The following is a 20,553-nucleotide window of genomic DNA, read 5'->3' on the forward strand; positions in this document are numbered from 1 at the left end:
CAGGCTGGTCTCGAACTCATGGAGATCCGCTTGCCTCTGCCTCCTGAATGCTGGGGCTAAAGGTGTGTGCCATCACCTCCCGGCTCCAGACAGGCTTTATTTGTACATGCAATATATCACCACAGTAGCTCACGCCGGTGCAAAGCCATTTAATCTACAGGACTTCTGAGGGCTTGACACAAGATGGTTGGGCATGGTTGGGCCTACTTTTAAATTCATTGCTCATGAGGCAGAGGCAAGTGGATCTCTATTTTGGTTTGGTCTTTTAGACAGGGTTTCTCTGTGTAGCCCTGGCTGTCATGGAACTAGTTCTGTAGACCAGGCTGGCCTCGAACTCCACCTCTGCCTCCTGAGTGCTGGAATTAAAGGTGTTTGCCACCACTGCCTGGCAGAACGTAGACTAACCTAATCTACACAGTCAAGGCTGCATACTGGTTTTGTTTCAAAGCCAAAAATAAACAGAAATCAGTAACAACGTCTGACCACTGGTTCAGGAAGGCAAGACACTTAGGGGTCCACTTCAGAAAGCCAAGAGAATGAAAACATCTGAGCTGGGATTTGAAAGCCCAGTGTAATGTCACATGTCTCTGCCTGTCATTCCAACATTTAGGAGATAGAGACAGGAGGGTAAGATATTCAAGACCCAAATTTAAAAACATAAGGTGTTCAAAGATTACTGTTTTTGTTTATTTTTAAACAAAGTTAGTGCCTGGGGAGATGGCTAAGTGGGTAATACACTTGCTGTGCAATCAGTGAGGCTTGAGTTCAAATCCCCAGGACCCACATAAAAACTAGATGGAGAAGCTGGAAAGATGGCCAAGCAGTCAAGAGAGCTGACTGCTCTTTTCCGACCCGGGTTCACTTCCCAGCACCCACTTGTCAGCTCACAACTGTAACTCCAGTCTCAGGAGACTGGATGCCTTCTTCTGGCTATGTGGACATTTCCCACTTTGGTCCACAGTCACACATGCAGACAAAAACATATACATTAATAACAGCAATGCCGAGTGGTGGTGCACGCCTTTAATCCCAGCACTCAGGAGGCAGAAGCAGACACAGTTCGAGGTTCCCTTGGTCTACACAGTAGCTTCCATTGCAGGTCTTTCCTGCTAACCCAGACCAGTTTTCTAAGTTCCAATTCTAGAAGCCTGTTTTCCTTCTGCTTTTTATCTAAAAAAAAAAAAAAAGTACTTCTGCAGACACCCCTGACTTTGCCATCTCCCCCTTATCTCTCTCCTCCCAGCAGCTCCCATGATTCACAGCTTGCTAGCCAGCTCTGTAGTTTTTTCTTTCAAACCTAAGGAAAAGGCCCTCCAGGGTTAAAACGCAAGTCTCTGGAGTGGGAGAGCCTGGCTCCCACCTTCATTTGCACGCAAAGTCTTGGTGCTCCCTCTGCTAGCAACACGCTAAGTACCAACTTTTAGGCCTTGTTTTTTGTTCTAGAGTAACAGTTCTCAAACAACAGCAAGTAAAAATGTGAAGACAGCTTGTATAGCCTATGGTTGGTGTGTGTGTGTGTGTGTGTGTGTGTGTGTGTGTGTGTGTGTGTGTGTGTGTGTGTGTTCATTCAGCATGAAGATTGAACCCAGGGCCGCCTCGTGCTAGCTGGCTAGCTGGCTGAGAGTCTACAAAGGGAAAGTTGATTTGTTGAGACAAAAATCTCTCAGTACCAACCCTGGCTACAATTCTCAAGGGTTGAGGTTACAGATCTGAGCCACCACATCCTGCTTCAAGAAAAGTTCCAGCCAAGCGGTGGTAGCCAGCAGCACTCAGGAGGCAGAGGCAGGCAGATCTCTGTGAGTTCCGAGGCAGCCTGGTCAAAGAGTGAGTTCCAGGACAGTTACACAGTGAAATCCTGTCTTGAAGAAAAAGAAAAAGAAAAGCAGGAAGAAAGAAAAAAGTTCTGAAACACAGATTCCAGGCCCCTAGCATCAGTTAGTCTTAATAGTCAGGTGAACAGCAGTGAACCTCTCTCTGTAACACAGAAGCTGCTGCTGCTGCTGCTGCTGGTGTAACAGAGCCTCTTCTGGCCAGGAGGAGGTGGCGCCTGCCTTTAATCCCAGCAGAGGCAGGCGGACCTCCGTGAGTTCAAGGCCAGCCTGTCTACAGAGTGAATTCCAGGACAGGCTCCAAAGCTACACAGAGAAACCCTGTACTGTGTGTGTTGTTAAGCAATGCTGGGGATGGAACCCTGGCCCTTATACATGCAAGGCAAATACGTACTCTAGCAACTGACCTACACCCCCCAGGTTCCCCGATGGGCTTTTCTGAGGTTTTAAAAACCAAGTGTTGGGATCTGTAATTTTCTCTCAAATGGTTGACTTGCTGGAATTCCCTTCCCAAGAGGTTTCCCGGTGTTTCTCTTCTCAAGGCTTTGGGTCTCTCTCCTCTGCCCCACTTGCTTGGACCCAGACTCTGCACGTCCTGCTCATCATACAACATTCGGTACTTAACCACACAATTTTCTTCTGCATCCATTGTCACTCACCTACCACACCCCTCCTCCACCCACACCACCCGCCCTAACCAAGTCAAGCCTTCTAGAACGTCTCCACCTTATTCAAATTGCATTCCTGGGTAGGGAATGTAGCCTGCCTGCCTTCTGATGCCAGCCTCCCCTCCCTCCCTTCCACTTAGGACACAAAGGGGCAGGACCCGGATGCTTCCTGCACAAAACCTTTGCTGTGAGCTTGGGGTAAATGCAAGGACTTGGTGGCCTTGGCCCCATGGATCCAGAGGCAGGGTTCCAGTGTTTCTGCTTTAGAGGACTAACATTCTGTTTCTTTTTTTTTTTTTTTTTTTTTTTGGTTTTTTCGAGACAGGGTTTCTCTGTGGCTTTGGAGGCTGTTCTGGAACTAGCTCTTGTAGAGCAGGCTGGTCTCCAACTCACAGAGATCCGCCTGCCTCTGCTTCCCAAGTGCTGGGATTAAAGGCGTGCACCACCAATGCCCGGCAACAATTTGTTTTTAACTGTAAGTAAGAACCTGCTTTGAACATGAACTATCCAGTTCTCTGGACTCCTCCCAGTCACTCAACAGCTCCCCTCAGGGAGGAAGGTTGGAGAAGACAAAGACTGTTTACCTCGGGACACACCTACTCTTACCTAGTGATGTCTTTGTTTGCATTATAAACAGAAGTCAGTTTTTAGGGGTAGAGTGAGCAGCTGTGGGTGGCATGGGGTCCCAGAGCCCAGTGTTGAGAGGATGCTGGGCTACACAGCTAGCTCCCAACCCCCCAAAGAGTAAGTGGTTATTTAAAAAATTATGTGACTGGGATTTACTGAGAGTTTGTATTACATGGTGAAATTGGGAAAGAAGATGTAACCTTAGATCCCTTGAATTTTGGGTTTAGAAATGAGTGAAAGAAGAGTTACCACAGACTGTCTTGTCCTTACATATGTTAGTGACAGAACCCAGTGTCTTAGGCTTGTTTGTTTGTTTGTTTGGTTGGTTTTTTGGTTTTTCGAGACAGGGTTTCTCTGTATTGTTTTGGAGCCTGTCCTGGAACTCGATCAGTAGACCAGGCTTGGTCTCGAACTCAGAGATCCACCTGCCTCTGCCTCCCGAGTGCTGGGATTAAAGGTGTGCGCCACCAACGCCCGGCAGGCTTGTTTGTTTTGTTCTTGTTTGGTTTCGGTTTTTTAGACAGCACCTCACCATGAAGACCACCGGGGCTTTGAACTTATACAGGGACCCCCTGCCTGTGTAAGCCCTAGGGCTGAATGCTTGAACCCACAGTTGAAGAAGAGAATCAATTCACAAACTCTGTCCTCTGACTTCCTCAGGCATGCTATGGCTCTTCACATCTGCAGTCTCTTTTTCTCTCTCTGTCTCTGTCTCTGTCTCTGTCTCTGTCTCTGTCTCTGTCTCTGTCTCTCTCTCTCTCTCTCTCTCTCTGTCTCTCTCTCTCACACACACACACACAGGAGGGAAGCAGGTGCAATTACAACCAATGTCATCCCCATCTTCCTCCAGTTGGGTGTAGACAGAGGGCAACCAGCCACATTGGTTTTTGTCTAGTGGTGTCCAAATAGATGGCTACTTTGAATTTTATCATGTTGCTCACCAGATTAAGGTTTAAAAAAGCTCTGAACAAAGTCATTCAAACTTAGTGTTTTGTAGCACAAAATTCAGATAGAATCTCTCAGCTAATACCCACTGTGGTAGATGGTCTTAACATAATGGATGCGATGAAAATATAGCATATTCTCATGTATAGCTCCTAAAACACATGGCAGGTCAGTTCCTCTCTATTTACACACACAGAACAGACAACAAGCTAGGCTAGAACTCCACTCCCTCACTTGTATCGGTGACCATGGCGGCGCTACGCAAAACCTCAAGCTTGAGGTGGAATAAGGGAGATCAGGAGTTCAAGACCAGCAAGAGCAATATAGTGAGTGTGCGGCCAGTCTGGGCTTCATGAAACTCTATCTCAAAGAAACAAGCAAAAACCAAATTCAAAATAAAATAAATTCCTTATTTCTGTTGCTTAGGAGGCTGAGGCAGGAGGATTGCAATAAGTCTCAGGCCAGCCTCGGTTTCAGTGAGAATTTGCCTCAAAACAAAACCACCCAAATTAATTTAAAAATTCCTTAAGCAGGCCCGGTGTTGGTGGTGCTCACCTTTTATCCCAGCACTCAGGAGGCAGAGGCAGGTGGATCCCTGTGAGTTCAAGACCAGCTTGGTCTACAAGAGCTAGTTCCAGGACAGCCTCCAAAGCCACAGAGAAACCCTGTCTCAAAAAACAGACAATCCAAAACTCCTCAAGTTAGGCACTGTGACAGACATACTTCCAACCCCAGCAGTTGGGAGGCAGAGGCAAACATATCTCTGTGAGTTTGAGGCCAGCCTGGTCTAAATATTGAGTTCAGGTTACCCAAGGCTGGTAAGACCTTGTCTCAAAAACAAAACCAACTTTGACATGTTAAAGATACAGATCTGCTTACTAAAGGGCCCAAGTATCTGAGCAGGCCACAGGTCTTTTCTTCATATTTTTGCTAAAACAAGGCGTTTTGGGGGTGGAAAGACTTGCCTGTCTTTCCTAAAATGAAAACCAGGGAAGAACCAAGATGGGAACTGAAAGAGTTCTCTGCTTAAACAGAGATTTCCACAACCAGCTCTGAGTGTTTTATTGTGTCCGTTGGGGGAATGGAAGGGGACACGACCCCATTGGAGACATCCAGGGTTTTGTGCAGCCATGGTTTAACGTGAAACATGGTAAAGCCACAAGTAAGAAGCCCAATTTTTTGTGTCTTTCCAGGTTAGGCGCCCCATCCTTCCCTTCCCGCCTCAGTCTGGGTCACTCTGCAGCTTCTTTTGCATTACAATGGCCTTGGTGGGCCTGGCAGGTGGGATTAACAGTGAATTCACAAGGATGGCGGGGCGTGGGTGCTGGGGTGGTGGGCAGGAGAATGGGGGGGGTGGGGGTAGGGGAGTGGAGGGGGAGGAGCGAGCCAGGACACCAGATCTAGCGCCTCGAGCAAGGCCTCAAGGCTGAGCTGGTCTCTGTTACTGGCCAGACTGAGGCTCCCTTCATTCTGTCCTCTTGATAATTTACGTCTGGACATACTCGTTTTTCTCTAAGCTCTTTCCCCCAGACACTGAGTTTGTGATTGAGTTTTAGCTCTTTTGTTCTTGTTAAAAAAATCTTTTTTTAAAAAAAAGTCCCTGATTCTTTTTTGTTTTGCCCAGACTGACTAATGACTGACGAAAAGAGTATGGATCCCCCTGGACCCTACAGTCTTCCTTGTTATGATGAAACAGAAGCACCAGATTTTGGGGACTCGTCTCCAGTGCCTGAAGTTCATGGTCCTGAGGAAAATTATTCTTGCTTACAAGTGTCTGCCGCTGAGCTGCTCCGAAAAGAAACTGGTAAGAAATTCAATCCCAAAAGAACCTAATTAATTAGGGGAAGAGAAGGACGAAACGGGGTGAGGGGTTATCGCCTCTGTGGATTACAGTCGGTAAGCAGGTGTCATTACCAACCTTCCAGACACCCCTCTTCTGAGGTTTTACTGGTGGCGCCTGTGTCACCGTCCAGTCTCCAGCTGTCGTAGATTTCAGGGATATAGAATCAGGCAATTAGAGGCTGGTGTGAATTTGAGAACATAATGTTTCAGGCTTTTTGGAAACACATTTGTTACAGTAATCGAGGTGACATTCATCTTAAAACAATGCTGGGCATCCAGGTGTCGTGGGTGGTGTTCTTATCAGCTGGGAGACCTAACTCCCCAATTCGGGGTGACGAGTCCCGGATTTTCGGTGAGGTTATACAGTTAGTTTGCAGTTTTGTTCAAATGGCTTCTTTCTCCCGAAGAAGTGATTGACTTTTCTCTCAACCTTTAGGAATGTGGTTGTCACTTAGCAGGCTTCAACTGGTGAACATGCCTCCTAAACCCCAATCCAGTGTTCTCTTAGCTTACATAAGATGGTTCCGGATAGGCAGACTAGCTGCAGGTGCCCATGCCTGAGATTCATTTGTTTGCACCGACTCAGCCCAGTGGTGCTAAAGTGTGTGTGTGTGTGTGTGTGTGTGTGTGTGTGTGTGTGTGTGTGTGTGTGTGAAGCAGGCTCTGCCACAGCAGCACTCCCAGCCTCTTTTCCGAGCTTTGGTTTTCGATTTTGTGATTTTGATGTGGCAGAGTGCTGACTTGGGGATGTCCCTTTGCAAGCAAAGTGCAGGTGTGTGTGTTCTGTGCATGTCCGAGGACACAGCTTTCCATTTAGAAGCTGCTTTAAGGCTGGTCCACTTGGAGACTGCGGAGTTGGTGTTGAGGTGTTGAGAATCATGTCTTCCAGTGTACCGTAGATGGGAATGCCAGGGCAAACCATCCTGGGAATGCTGGGACAAAGCTGGGTGGTGGGGCTCTCTTCTCTCCTGCCTGAGGATCTGGGCTCAACCCTTTGAATCTCAGAAGAACAACAAAATGCCTGGCATTGTGGCATACAGCTAAAAACCAAGCACTGAGGCAGGGGAATTGGGGACTTTGTCTCAATAAAACAAAAATGAAACCCAAGCGAAGAGCTAGAGGATCAAGGATGAGAGAAACACTCGGTTAGTTGGAATTTTGCCCTAGCAGTGATAGTTTAAATGTCTTTTTTGTTTTTGTTTTGTTGGGTTTTGGGGGGGGTTCGAGACAGGGTTTCTCTGTGGCTTTAGAACCTGTCTTGGAACTAGCTCTGGTCTCAAACTCACAGAGATCCTCCTGCCTCTGCCTTGCTTCTTTTTTTTTATGTTGGAAGCTACTTATTGCTAATGGCAGGTGACTCGTTTAACCCTGGAAGGTTACTGTTTACAATGGCCTTCTTTATGACATTTTCATCCATACATGTTAGTTTATTCATACTTGTTAGTTCATATATGTTTGCTGTTGCATGACTGGGCTAGGACTGACTCAGTGGTAGAGCCTGAAAGGTTCCAACAGGGTTTGACTCCCGGTACCATGCAAGAAACTAGGGGAATTAAAAGTCCCCAAAACCCGATGCCTGGGGTTATAAAGCCTGCACTCAGAGTGCAGGGAAGAAAAGAAAAACCAGACACGATGATGCGTGCAAGGCTCTCTGCGCTAAGCGCTTTTGCTATCTAGTATTTAAAAGGTTATTTTATATGCATTGGTGTTTTGCCTGGCTGTGTGTCTGCGTGAGGCTGTTGGCTCCTCTGTATCTGGAGTTAACAGACAGTTGTGAGCTGCTGTGTAGGTGCTGGGAATTGAACCCTCGTCCCCTGGAAGAGCAGTCAGTGCTCTTAACCGCCGAGCCATCTCTTTCAGCCCACATATTTATTTTTTTTGAAATAGGGCTTCTCTCAAACTCTCTCCTTCCCAGCTTCTGAAGCAGCTGCCACCTCCTGACTCACTGCCGGCCGTTGACCCTGTACATGAGGTCAGGGTCCTAATCAAGAGGGAGCGGGAATTGAAGGGAAAGAGAATGCAGGTTCAATCTTCCTCTCTATACTTCCTCGACATCCTGCTTTTGAGCCGAACATTTCTTAGGTTTTTGTTGTTGTTTTGATCTTGGGTTTCCAGGGTCTAATTGCATAATAAACAACGTAACTTAAAACACCTATGTGAAATGGTAGCACACTGTTATTCAGGGGCGACACAATATTACAACAAAGTATTATAATAAAATAATTATATTAAACCTAATATTTAGGCATCTGGGATTGTTTATTTATTCATTTTTATTTTTTTTGAAACAGGGTTTCTCTGTGTAGCTCTCTCTGTCCTGGTACTTGTTCTATAGACTGGATTGGCCTAGAACTCAGATCCCCCTGTCTCAGCATCTCAAGTGCTGGGTTTAAAGGTGTGCTCCACAGCTCGGTGACAATGTTTTATTAACAGATTATCTGCTTATTCCTAACAGCCTCTCCTTGTCCTTCCCCTGTGGACCTGCCTCTTCAGGACAGCCCTGATTCTTCTACTAGTCCCAAGCTAAAGCTTCCCGGTCCTGAGTCTGCAGAGGGCACTGAGAAGAAGAGAGAGGACAAGGTCCATGGGAAGAAGCAGAAAATGCGAACTGTGTTCTCTGACACACAGCTGTGTGCACTGAGAAACAGATTTCAGAGGCAAAAGTACCTCAGCCTCCAGCAGATGCAAGAGCTCTCTGCGGGTCTGAACCTCAGCTATAAGCAGGTAGGGTTCTCTTGCTGCTGTAATACATAACAAAATGAGGTAGTTTGCCAATGAATAGAGTTAACATCTGGACACCTCTGGGGGTCTATCCTTTCTCATGCTAAACATCACACAACTATGTGTAGCCCATGTGATTCATATGTTGTCCACATTAGTCCTGTAACTTTATCTTTTTTTTTTCACTTTATCTTCTACTTATCCATACAACCCCCTCCCCAACTGACTCTCAAGTCAAGGTCTCACTATGTAGCCCTGACTGGTCTAGAACTTAATATGTAGATCAAACGGGCTGTATACTCACTTTTCTGCCTGCCTTTGCCTTAGACTGTCTGGTACTCAGATTAAAGCTGTTCTCACCACACCCAGCATTTTATTTTATTTGGAACCAGGCATGATGGCAAATCTCAGCATTTGTGGGAGAATAAGGAGTTCAATCTGTCTATACAGAGTTCAGGACCACCTGGGGCTACATGAAATGTTGATTTACAAAAACAAAGTGCTCTCTTCAGCATCACATGTACTAAAATTGGGACAATATAGAGAAGATCACGCTAGATTCTGAGTAAGGGTGACACAATCTGGAGAGATGCATATTTGAGAGAGACGAGGTTTCTGGGTGGTGGTGGCACACACCTTCGATCCCAGCACTTGGGAAGCAGAGGCAGGCGGATCTCTGAGTTTGAGGCCAGCCTGGTCTACAGAGTGAAGTCCAGGACGGCCAGGACTATTTCATAGAGAAACCCTGCCTGTAGAGGCGCACATAATAAAAAAGCCACGAGGTGGTGGTGCACGCCTTTAAACCCAGCACTCAGGGAGGCAGACACAGGTGGCTCTAACACAGAAAAATAGGGTTCATGTAGATACCATGTAGTATCTAGTACTATTCCCTCCTCCGTCCCCCTCAAAAAAGGAAAAAAAAATGTTTGTTTGTTTTTCGAGACAGGGTTTTTCTGTATTGCTTTTGGAGGCTGTCCTGGAACTCCCTTTGTAAACCAGGCTGGCTTAGAACTCACAGAGATCCGCCTGCCTCTATTTGCCGATTGCTGGGATTAAAGGCTTGCACCACCAACTCCAGCCTCTGTATGTCTGAGTATTGAGTGTATGCAGTGCTCTTAGGAAGCCAGAAGAGGGCATCAGGTCCCTTGGGCCTGGAGTTACAGGCAGTTGTGAGTCACCATGTGGGTGCTGGGAATTGAACGTGCATCCTCTGGCTACATGTCTTTTTTTGTTTGTTTGTTTTTCAATACGGGGTTTCTCTGTGGCTGTCCTGGAACTTGCTCTTGTAGACCAGGCTTGTCTCGAACTCAGAGATCCGCCTGCCTCAGCCTCCGAGTACTGGGACTAAAGGCATGTGCCACCACCGCCCTGCTTTGTCTACATGTCTTTTTTTTTTTTTTTTTTTTTTTTTTTTTTTTGGTTTTTCGAGACAGGGTTTCTCTGTGGCTTTGGAGGCTGTCCTGGAACTCACTCTGTAGACCAGGCTGGCCTCGAACTCACAGAGATCCGCCTGCCTCTGCCTCCCGAGTGCTGGGATTAAAGGCGTGCACCACCAACGCCCGGCTTGTCTACATGTCTTAATGTTTAAAAAGTCCTGTCACTCTCTGCAGGTTAAGACCTGGTTTCAGAACCAAAGAATGAAATGTAAGCGATGGCAGAAAAGCCAATGGCCTAAGACAAACACCGGTGTGACTCAGGTAAAGGGACACTTTACAGACTTTCCCTTTTTTCCGCCATCTTACTTCACATGTCTGCACCATCTCTTTGTGGCCAACCCTGGGTTTCGGGAGCTGGAAATGGAGCCCGAGTTCCCCGGATGAGTAGTCAGGGGTTCTGAGCCGCTGCGTCCGTCTGGGTTCCATCAGTTCCGCTACCTCCCTCTCTCCCCCCTCCTTACTCTCCCCCCCCCTCAAGTACTCTTTTCTTGTGATTTTTTTTTAAAGATTTATTTATTTATTTAGTATGAATACAGTGTTCTGCCTGCGTGTGTCCCTACAGGCCAGAAGGGGGCACCAGATCTCATTACAGATGGTCATGAGCCACCATGTGGTTGCTGGGAATTGAACTCAGGTCCTCTGGAAGAGCAGGCAGTGCTCTTAACCCCTGAGCCATCTCTCCAGACCCTCTTGTGATCTTTTCTAATTTTTGAGATAGTATCTCCTGTACTCAGGATCCTCCTGCCTGTGCCCGGAGTGCTGGGAATAGGGAGGCATGTGCCTCCATGGTGATCTTTTCCCTATTTCTTCAGCTTTGGACTTCCTTTTTTACTCATTGAGTTAACCACCTCTTTCAGAAGGGCTCTGCATTTGTGGAGTATTCCAGCCTCCATTCCGGCTATCCACAGGGCTTTCTGAACACATCTGAAAGCCTTCCAATGTGGGGTAGCCAGACTTGGAGCAACCAGACTTGGACCCACCCAACGTGGAGCAAGCAGGCTTGGAGCAACGAGACCTGGACTAACCCAACTTGGAGCAACCAGGCATGGACCAATCCAACTTGGAGCAACCAGCCCTGGTGTCCTCAAGCCTACAATAGTCAGGCTTGGAACACTCCCTTTGCGGAGGATTCTCTGCAGCCTTACATGCAGTGCCCCCAGAACCTCCTTGCCAGTGATGTGGAGGCGAGTTTGGAAGCTGCTGGGGAAGGCCATGCATGTTTTAGCACCCCACAAGGCTTGGAATTACTCCTGAACTACTCTGCGAATTTGCCAGGGGAGATGTGAGGAGTAGACAACCCCAGTTTAAAGTCAGGGCAGTGGCTGGATTTCTTCCATCTTTCAAAGATTTTTGGTTTTCCAAGACAGGATTTCTCTGTGCGTCCTTGGCTATCCTGGAACTTACTCTGAAGAGCTCTCTGCCACCACACCATACTTCTTTCAAAGAGTTTTATATTTTTATTCTTTTGGTGCCAGAGAGCAAATCTAGGACCTTTTCAAGACAGGGTTTCTCTGTGTAGCTTTGTAGTCCAGGCTGGCCTGGAACTCACAGATCTGCCTGCCTCTGCCTCCTGAGTGTTGGGATTTGTGCTGGAGATTAATCTAAGGGCTTTGAAGACACTGAACTATACCCTCCCCTCCTCCATATACTCACACACATTTACGGACAACAATCCTGGCTTGCCTTTTCCTTAGGAGCTTGGATTTTTTTTTTTTTTTTTTTTTTTTTTTTTTGGTTTTTCGAGACAGGGTTTCTCTGTGCCTTTGGAGGGTGTCCTGGAACTCACTTGGTAGTCCAGGCTGGTCTCGAACTCACAGAGATCCGCCTGCCTCTGCCTCCCAAGTGCTGGGATTAAAGGTGTGCGCCACCAATGCCCGGCTAGGAGCTTGGATCTTGGTATACATGGTGTGTCAATTTGAAGTATGGGCTTCAACTGGAGTCTAATGAAGGAGGTTTGAATACTCTGTTATACAAATATGGTGGCAACAGCTATGGATCCTGTATGTTTGGGTATCTTTAGGATCATAATCTCAAGTGTGAAAAAGGATAAAGATTGGTTCATATGTTCATTCTAGAGGACGAGGGAAAAGGCTCACGAGTTTGAGGCTAGTCCAGAACACTGTAAGTCAAGACTAGCCTAGACTAGGTAAATCGTAAGTTGATGACTCAACAAAATAAAACTAAAGCTTTGATTGAAGGAGGACTTCCATTTTGGCAATTAGGAGACTTTACCTGTTAACACCATGATTACTGCTAGGTTAATATCTATGGAAAGATTTTATATTTGTACCATGATAAGCCAATACCTATTTGACTAGTTTAAGTAAAATAAAACACCAACTTTACCTTTAGTGGTCTCGTCTGTGTTGTTTTCACCTAATGGGGTCAATATACTTTTGTTGGTATGAGGCAGGGTGTCATAACCTAGGCTGGCCTGAAATCTACTGCGTTGCCAAAACTTGAGGCTAAATGGGAGAACCAAAAGTTCAAGGCCAACCAGAACCGCATGGGGTTTTGTTTAAAAGAAGCAAGAAACCTAGCATGTGACATGGTGCCCATGAGTGGATTAAGTGAGGCCGACCAAGGCTACATCCTGTCACAAAAGGCCGCAGCACTGGTGAGATGACCCGAAATGGAACCCTTGTCGCCAAGTCTGACGGTCCTCATTCCACCCCTGGAACCCATGCGCTGTAAGGAGAGTCGATTCTTGTGGACTGTCCTCTGCTCTCACCTATGGATACTGAAGTGTGTGCACACCACACATGCACAAACACCAAATAGATGTAGACCAGCCAAACCAACTGCTAGGGAAGACACAAGGTTAGCCAGTGGAATTTTGCCCAGAAGTTATTATCAAACCTGTGGCTGATTACTCTTTGAAATTCTACCCTGGCAGGAAGTGCCACGCTGAAATAGCTTTTTTGTTTTTGTTTTTTCAAGACAGGGTTTCTCTTTGGCTTTGGAGGCTGTCCTGGAACTAGCTCTTGTAGACCAGGCTGGTCTGGAACTCACAGAGATCCGCCTGCCTCTGCCTCCCGAGTGCTGGGATTTTAAAGGCGTGCGCCACCAACGCCCGGCCATTACTTTTATTCTTATGAAGACAGTTAAATACAGACAAGTCTTTCCCTTTCCTAAAAGGTATCAAGTGAAATGAATATTTTTACGTGTATGAAAGTTTTAATATAGAGAAACCCTGTCTTGAAAAAACAAAAAAAAGGGAAAGGAAAGTTTTGCCTGTATGTAGTTTGTATGTACATCCCCACATGCCTGGTGTCTGTGAGATGGATCTAGAGTTGGGAATGGTTGTAGACACTGGGAACAGAAGCTGGATCCTCTACAATATATTCCTGACCACCGAAAAATCTCTCCAGCCCCAGGAATTGGGGGAGGGGTACAGTTTGAGTGATTGTACCACAGTGGTTGGAATGGCATGGACTTTGGAGCAGGAGGCCAGTGGTCATGTTGCATCCATAGTCAGGAATTGGGGCGCAAAGAATAAGAAATGAGCCAGGAGGTGGTGGCGCACACCTTTATTTAATTCCAGCACTTGGGAGGTGGAGGCAGGTGGATCTCTGTGAGTTCGAGGCCAGCCTGGTCTACAAAGTGAGTTCGTGATAGTCAAGGCTACACAGAGAAACCCTGTCTTAAAAAACGACACAAAAAAAGAAATGAATGTTTCAAAAAGATGTTTTCTTTTCTTAATCACAGGTATGTGTGTAGTTATGTGCTCCGAGGAGGCCAGAGGAATTAGGTAGATCCCCTGGAGATGAAGTTACAGGAGGTTGTGAGGCAACTGACACGCTCCAGTCCTCTGAGTCAGGAATGATAGTCTTTCATTCCTATCAACTAGGAATTGTTGAGGGAACCCCTGGCCACACACCCAACACTTCAGTGAGAGTCACAGGAACCACAGAGTCTCCACATTGCTTGTTTTGTGTAAACTGGGGATTAAACCTGGGCTTCCTGACTCTAGGCCAAGGCTCTTCCCTGAGCTTTACCCCCTACCTGCTTGTGGGATGTCAAGTGTTATTACAGGTAAAGAGACTGAGGGAATGTGTGGTTTCAGAAGTGAGTTTGGGGTGTAAGGGCGAGCTTGCGGGAGGAGAATAACCAAAAAAAGATACTGAAAAGACAGAAGATAAGTTCAGCTGGTGTAGTTGTGTGTAAACATTCAGTTTTGCTGTGAGCTAAGAAGGAATTTAGTTATAGATGGCCTAGTCATTGGTCAGTCTTAACAGATTTAGCTAAAACATGGCACAGAAAAATATAGAAGAAGCAAGAGACACCAGAAGTAAATAGCCTTGCCTGTCAGTCATGACCACTCACCAGGGTGCCCAGGACACCCCAGAGCACTGCAAGTAGGTTCCATAGCTGTTACTCAGCTAAGGAGAGGCCTGTCTGGGCAATCAGAAACACTGGGGCTGGAGAGATGATGGCTCAGCGGTTAAGAGCACCTGGTGGTCTTCCCAGAGGTCCTGAGTTCAATTCCAGCACCCATGTTGTCTGATGCTCTGTTCTGTCACATAGTAAATAGAGCACTCATACACATAAATAACTAAATGTAAAAAAGAAGAGATATTGTCCCTCATTGTGCCACAGTTCATAAAGGCTAGGGCATACCCTACAAAGCCCAGACTAATTACAGCTAAGATTCTCACCCTTCATTCTCTGTCCTTGTATTTAGTTCTTGTGACCATCAGTGGAGATGGCTGGTGTCTCAGAGAGATGGGCCATTGCCATCTCCACAAACCCTAACCACCCTCATGCAGGCTTCCAGTCTTTCCAGTTAGTTGACTTAATGGGATTCTAGCGTGTGTGTGTGTGTGTGTGTGTGTGTGTGTGTGTGTGTGTGTGTGTGTGTGTGTGTTTGTGGGGATCAAGTCCAAGGTTCTACCATTGATCTACACTCTCAGGCCTTGATGCTAAAATCTTAATTACCTTAGGTTCTCCCTTTTTCAGGGTGAGGAGATTACACCTACCACCAGGAGGGGGAATGTTTTAGAGGCCTCCCCAGCTGCAGCTTTCCTTGCTTCCCTTTTTGCTTCAGCTTCTCACCAAGGGACCTATTCAAATGCCTTAGTCAACTGATTCCTGAGTCCCAAGCTGTCATGGGACCCCCAGCTGACTTCTTTATTTAACAAATTCTCGTTTTCTCCTGCTTGGGCCCCTCTCCCTCCTCTGTCTGGCAGCTGTCTGCCTTCTCTTTGTAGTTCGACACCAGGACCTGTTTTCTCCCCTGTATCCCTGGGTTTTCTGAAGACTCGGGGTTTATTCACAGCAGAATTAATCTTCTTTTTCCTTTACCCTAAGAAGTCAGCTCTTGGGAGTCACTGACCAAGCAAGGCCTGTGCTTCTGAGCTTGGAGTCTACTGTCTGGTTCTGAAGACTCAGGCGAATTCAGTCCAGCATGCTTGCTCCCACAGGTTCAAAAGGAGACGACAAAGCTGGAAAATCGAAGAGCATTGAAGTTTTACATACACTGGAGGTCACACCCCCTTCACTTGGGGGAGAGATGGAGAAAGCAAGCTTTTGGTTTTTTTCTTCCTTTTCCTTTCTTTTCCTTCCCTCCTTCCTTCTTTCTTTCCTCTTCCCTCCCCCAGACAGGGTTTCCCTGGAGCTCTGGAGGGTGTCCTGAAACTCTGTAGACCAGGCTCCCAAGTGCTGGGGCTGAAGGCGTGGACCACTGCAGGAGTTTCTAAGGAGAGAAGGGTGGCGGAAGACAGGCTGGACCGTGAACTAGTTTTCACTCTCATAGCATGTTAACTTGTACTCTCCGTGAGCCTAAGGCCAAAAAGAAGTGTGTGTGTGTGGGGGGGGGGGGAATCCTTAACTTAAATTCACAGCTTCCTAATTTTGGGGCGACCTTTTCAAGCTTTTAAGGAGGCTTATTATACACAGTGAATTAAAACTAAAATTAGACTGTTTAGGGGCTGCTCTTCCAGATGACCGAGTTCGGTTCCCAGCACCAGGGCAGGTGGCTTCTCAACTGCTAGTAACTCCAGCTCCAGGGGATGCCCTACCTCTCACTTGCTTAGACGCCTGCAGGCATGTACAAGCACTCCAGAGTGCTCGTGCACGCGCGCGCGCGCGCACACACACACACACACACACACACACACACACACCCTTGATTGCTAAGTAAAATGAATCTAAGAAAACTGCCCACAAAAAGAAGAAGAAAGTTAGTAAAGCTAGATCAGGGCGTTCAGCGTCTGTCTTTGCAGCTCACTAGCTGCTCCCGTTCTCCTAGTAAACTGTCTCTGTCTGTCACTAAAGGAGTGGGCAATGGTGGTGGGTAACACCAGAGTCAACAAGCGGTTGTCTTTTAGTTTCCTGTGATAGTTTATGGCCTTTTCTGTTGCTTTAAACTAAGAACAACAACAAACCTGAGTCCTGGGCAGGTGTGGTGGCCTAGGGAGCCAGAAGCTCATGGGAGGGTTGTCAGTGAGTTCAAGGCACACTTGACCTTTACACTGAGTTTCAGACTAGCCAGGGCTGCGCACTGAGACCCTGCCCCAGAAGGAACAAGAGAAGGCCTGCAGGCTGTCTCAGTGGGCAGAGGAGCTTGCTAAACCCAAGTCTGATTCAGTCTCTCAGATTTACACGGTGGAAAGAGAAAAAAGCTCCACGCAGTTGCCCTCGGATCTCCAGACAGGCAGTGGCATGCACCCCTCCCCTACTCCCCCAAACAGATAAGTGTCATCATAAAAACCCTGCAACCATAGCAATCCCCCTTTTTTTCTGCTCCGCTCAGCTGCTGAATTTCTGCTTTTCTCCTAATTACTTTCATAGACTTTGGCTGTCCTGGAACTCACTGTGTAGATTAAGTTGGCCTCGAACTCACAGAGTTCTGCCTTCTTCTGCTTCCCTCTGCACACGCTTCTGATTCCAGCACTCGGGAGGCAGAGCCAGGCAGATCTCTGTGATCTCAAGGCCAGCCTGGTCTATACAGTGAGTTCCAGGATAGCCAGGGATGTTACAGGGAGTACAAAAGCAACAAGCACTTTTAACTGTTTTCTTCAGTCAGCACCTGACCATTCCTAACACAACATTTGCTTTGCTGGAACGTTGCTGTATGTATAACAATATTCTAGCTGTTTCACTTTTAAGGGGGTGTGGGTTTATCTCAGAGAGTCTCTGTGTGTGCTTTTGTTTTGTTTTGAGACAAGGTCTCTCGACATAGCCTTTGTTTTCCTGGAACTCACTATGTAGACTGGGCAGGCCTTGACCTCACAGAGATCCTCCTGCCTCTGCCTCCCAAGTGCTGAGATTAACTGTGTGTGCATTTACACCTGGCTAACCCAGACTCTCTGTAAGCCCACACTCAAGCTCTCAGTGAATCTCTTTCTCTTAATCCACATACCACACTTATGTTAAAATATCTTGCTGTTGGGGCTGGGGAGATGGCTCAGTGGTTAAGAGCATTGGCTTATCTTCCAGAGGTCTTGAGTTCAATTCCCAGCAACTACATGGTGGCTCACAACCATCTGTAATGAGATCTGGTGCCCTCTTCTGGCCTGCAGGCATACAAACATGCAGAAAACTGTATACATAATACATTTTTAAATCCTTAAAAAAAAAATCTTGATGTTGCCAGGCAGTAGTGGCGCACTTAACCCAAATGTATATGCTTCTATTAAAATATCATGATGTTGGGGGGGGTGTTGGGGGGAGGGCACGGGAGGAGGGGAGGGAAACGGAGAGGGACCTGGAACTGACTTGTGAAGCAACCTTGTTTCTAATTTAAATTTAAAAATAAATAATAAAAGAAAGAAGAAAAAATATCATGATGTTTCCAGGTGATGCCTTTAATCCTAGCACTTGGGAGGCAGAGGCAGGAGAATATGAGCTTCAGGCTAGCTTGGGCTCCATAGTAAGGCCTTGTCTCAAATAACAATAAAATATCATCACTAAATGCTAATGTACTTCAAAAAATGATAGGGTTCATTATATTACCTTGACTGGTCCTTTATTTCTGAGCTCAGAGGAGCCTTCTGACTCAGCCCTCAAAGTAGCCAAGACTATAGGTGTCAACTGCTGTCCTTGCCTTCCGTGAACATTTCAAATGTGAAAACAGCTTTAAGCTAGTGTAGCATTGGGTCTGGTACCCAGGGCCTCACACATGCTCCTTCCCCTCCTAAACTATGCCTTCAACCCTGAAACCTGGATTCTGAACCACAGAGTAGACTGAGTGACTTACTTTGAGCAGAGCTACTGAAGTCACATTAAATTTATTGGAGGGTCACAGCTCCCCCTACCTGTTCCCTGTTGCATTGGGCTCACCAATCTCCCAACTGTTTCCCAGCTATAACTTCATAGCTAATAACAGTAGGATGGACACCACCATAGTCCTCAATCACATGTGGTTCCAAGTGGGAATCTATGGCAAAGGTGGGTTAGATGTATGTAGATATATATACTTAATGAAGTAAGAGGCCTTTGCAAGAGTCAAATAGAGCCGGGAGGTGGTGGCGCACGCCTTTAATCCCAGCACTCAGGAGGCAGAGGCAGGCGGATCTCTGTGAGTTTGAGACCAAGCCTGGTCTACCGATTGAGTTCCAGGACAGGCTCCAAAACAATACAGAGAAACCCTGTCTCGAAAAACAAAACAAAACAAAAAAAAGAGTCAAATAGAGGCCCCAAAAGAGGAAAGAGGATGGTCGGGCTTTGGTGGCCCAGGCCTTTTATCCTAGCACTCGAGAGGCAGAGGCAAGTGGATCAATGTGAGTTGGAGACCAGCCTGGTCTACTGAGTGAGTTCCAGGGCAGGCTCCAAAACAATACAGAGAAACCCTGTCTTGATAAAAAACAAAAAACAAAAAACAAAAAAAAAATTAAAAACGAGGAAAAAAGGGGCTGGAGAGATGGCTCAGAGGTTAAGAGCACTGCTTGCTCTTCCAGAGGTCCTGAGTTCAATTCCCAGCAACCACATGGTGGCTCACAACTATCTATGGTGGCCTCTTCTGGCGAGCTGACATATGTGTATGCAGAACACTGTGTACATAATAAATAAATTTTTTTTTTTGGTTTTTCGAGACAGGGTTTCTCTTTGGCTTTGGAGGCTGTCCTGGAACTAGCTCTTGTAGACCAGGCTGGTCTGGAACTCACAGAGATCCACCTGCCTCTGCTTCCCGAGTGCTGGGACTAAAGGTATGCGCCACCACTGCCTGACTGTTTACTTTTATTTTTATTTTTTCCGAGACAGGGTTTCTCTGTATTGTTTTGGAGCCTGTCCTGGAACCCGCTCTGTAGACCAGGCTGGCATTACGGCATTACTTTTATTCTTTTTTTTTTTTTTTCTGGTTTTTCGAGACAGGGTTTCTCTGTATTGTTTTGGAGCCTGTCCTGGAACCCGCTCTGTAGACCAGGCTGGCATTACTTTTATTCTTTTTTTTTTTTTTCTGGTTTTTCGAGACAGGGTTTCTCTGTGGCTTTGGAGGCTGTCCTGGAACTAGCTCTTGTAGACCAGGCTGGCCTCGAACTCACAGAGATCCGCCTGCCTCTGCCTCCCGAGTGCTGGGATTAAAGGCGTGCGCCACCAACGCCCGGCCAATAAATAAATCTTTAAAAAAAAAACAAGAGGAGAAAAGAATAAAACATGAACCGAAAAAAGAAAAAAACATAATTATTTTAACCAGGAGTGGTGGCTCATGCCTTTAATCCCTACACTTTGGAAGCACCACTCCAGATGCAGAAGGAGGCAGATCTCTGTGAGTTCAAGGCCAGTCTGGTCTACACGGTTAAATTCTGGGACAGCTAAGGCTGCCTCCTGACTCGATGTTAATTTTATTTAATTAACACAAATGCAAACCCAGGGTTCACAGTATAATTGAATATCTCCCAACAGAGACCAGCAAGACCTACATGAGAATGTGTCTGAAAATATTAAAAATGAAATGTGGGGCTGGAGAGATGGCTCAGCGGTTAAGAGCACTGACTGTTCTTCCAGAGGTCCTGAGTTCAATTCCCAGCAACCAAACGGTGGCTCATAACGACCTTGAATGAGTTCTGGTGCCCTCTGCTGGCCTGCAGGTAGAAGACTGTATACACAATACATAAATAAAAAAAATTAAAAAAGAAATGTGTGTGTGTGTGTCGGTGTGATGTCTTAGGGTGTGTGTGTGTTGGTGTGATGTCTATAGGGTGTTGGTATGATGTCCGTAGAGTGTTGGTGTGTTGGTGTGATGTCTGTAGAGTGTGTGTTGGTGTGATGTCTGTAGGGTGTGTGTGTTGGTGTGATGTCTGTAGAGTGTGTGTGTGTTGGTGTGATGTCTGTAGGGTGTGTGTGTGTTGGTGTGATGTCTGTAGGGTGTGTGTGTTGGTGTGATGTCTGTAGGGTGTGTGTGTGTGTTGGTGTGATGTCTGTAGAGTGTGTGTGTGTTGGTGTGATGTCTGTAGAGTGTGTGTGTGTTGGTGTGATGTCTGTAGAGTGTATGTTTCAATTTGTGACACTGGCTAGTCTGAAAATTCACTATATATCCCCAGG

The 20,553-nt window shown here is 46.5% G+C and overlaps 1 protein-coding gene across 1 annotated transcript; it reads left to right on the plus strand.

Annotated features, from left to right (window-relative positions):
• Positions 1-5,719: 5,719 nt before the first annotated feature.
• Nanog (Nanog homeobox) lies at positions 5,720-11,354 on the plus strand. The gene is made up of 4 exons (XM_040737231.1): positions 5,720-5,873; positions 8,367-8,635; positions 10,243-10,329; positions 10,926-11,354. Exons 1-4 carry the CDS (start codon positions 5,720-5,722, stop codon positions 11,352-11,354), a joined length of 939 nt encoding a protein of 312 aa, XP_040593165.1.
• Positions 11,355-20,553: the final 9,199 nt, after the last annotated feature.

This window comes from Mesocricetus auratus, unplaced genomic scaffold, assembly GCF_017639785.1.
Source record: "Mesocricetus auratus isolate SY011 unplaced genomic scaffold, BCM_Maur_2.0 Super-Scaffold_100676, whole genome shotgun sequence".
Classification (NCBI taxonomy): domain Eukaryota; kingdom Metazoa; phylum Chordata; class Mammalia; order Rodentia; family Cricetidae; genus Mesocricetus; species Mesocricetus auratus.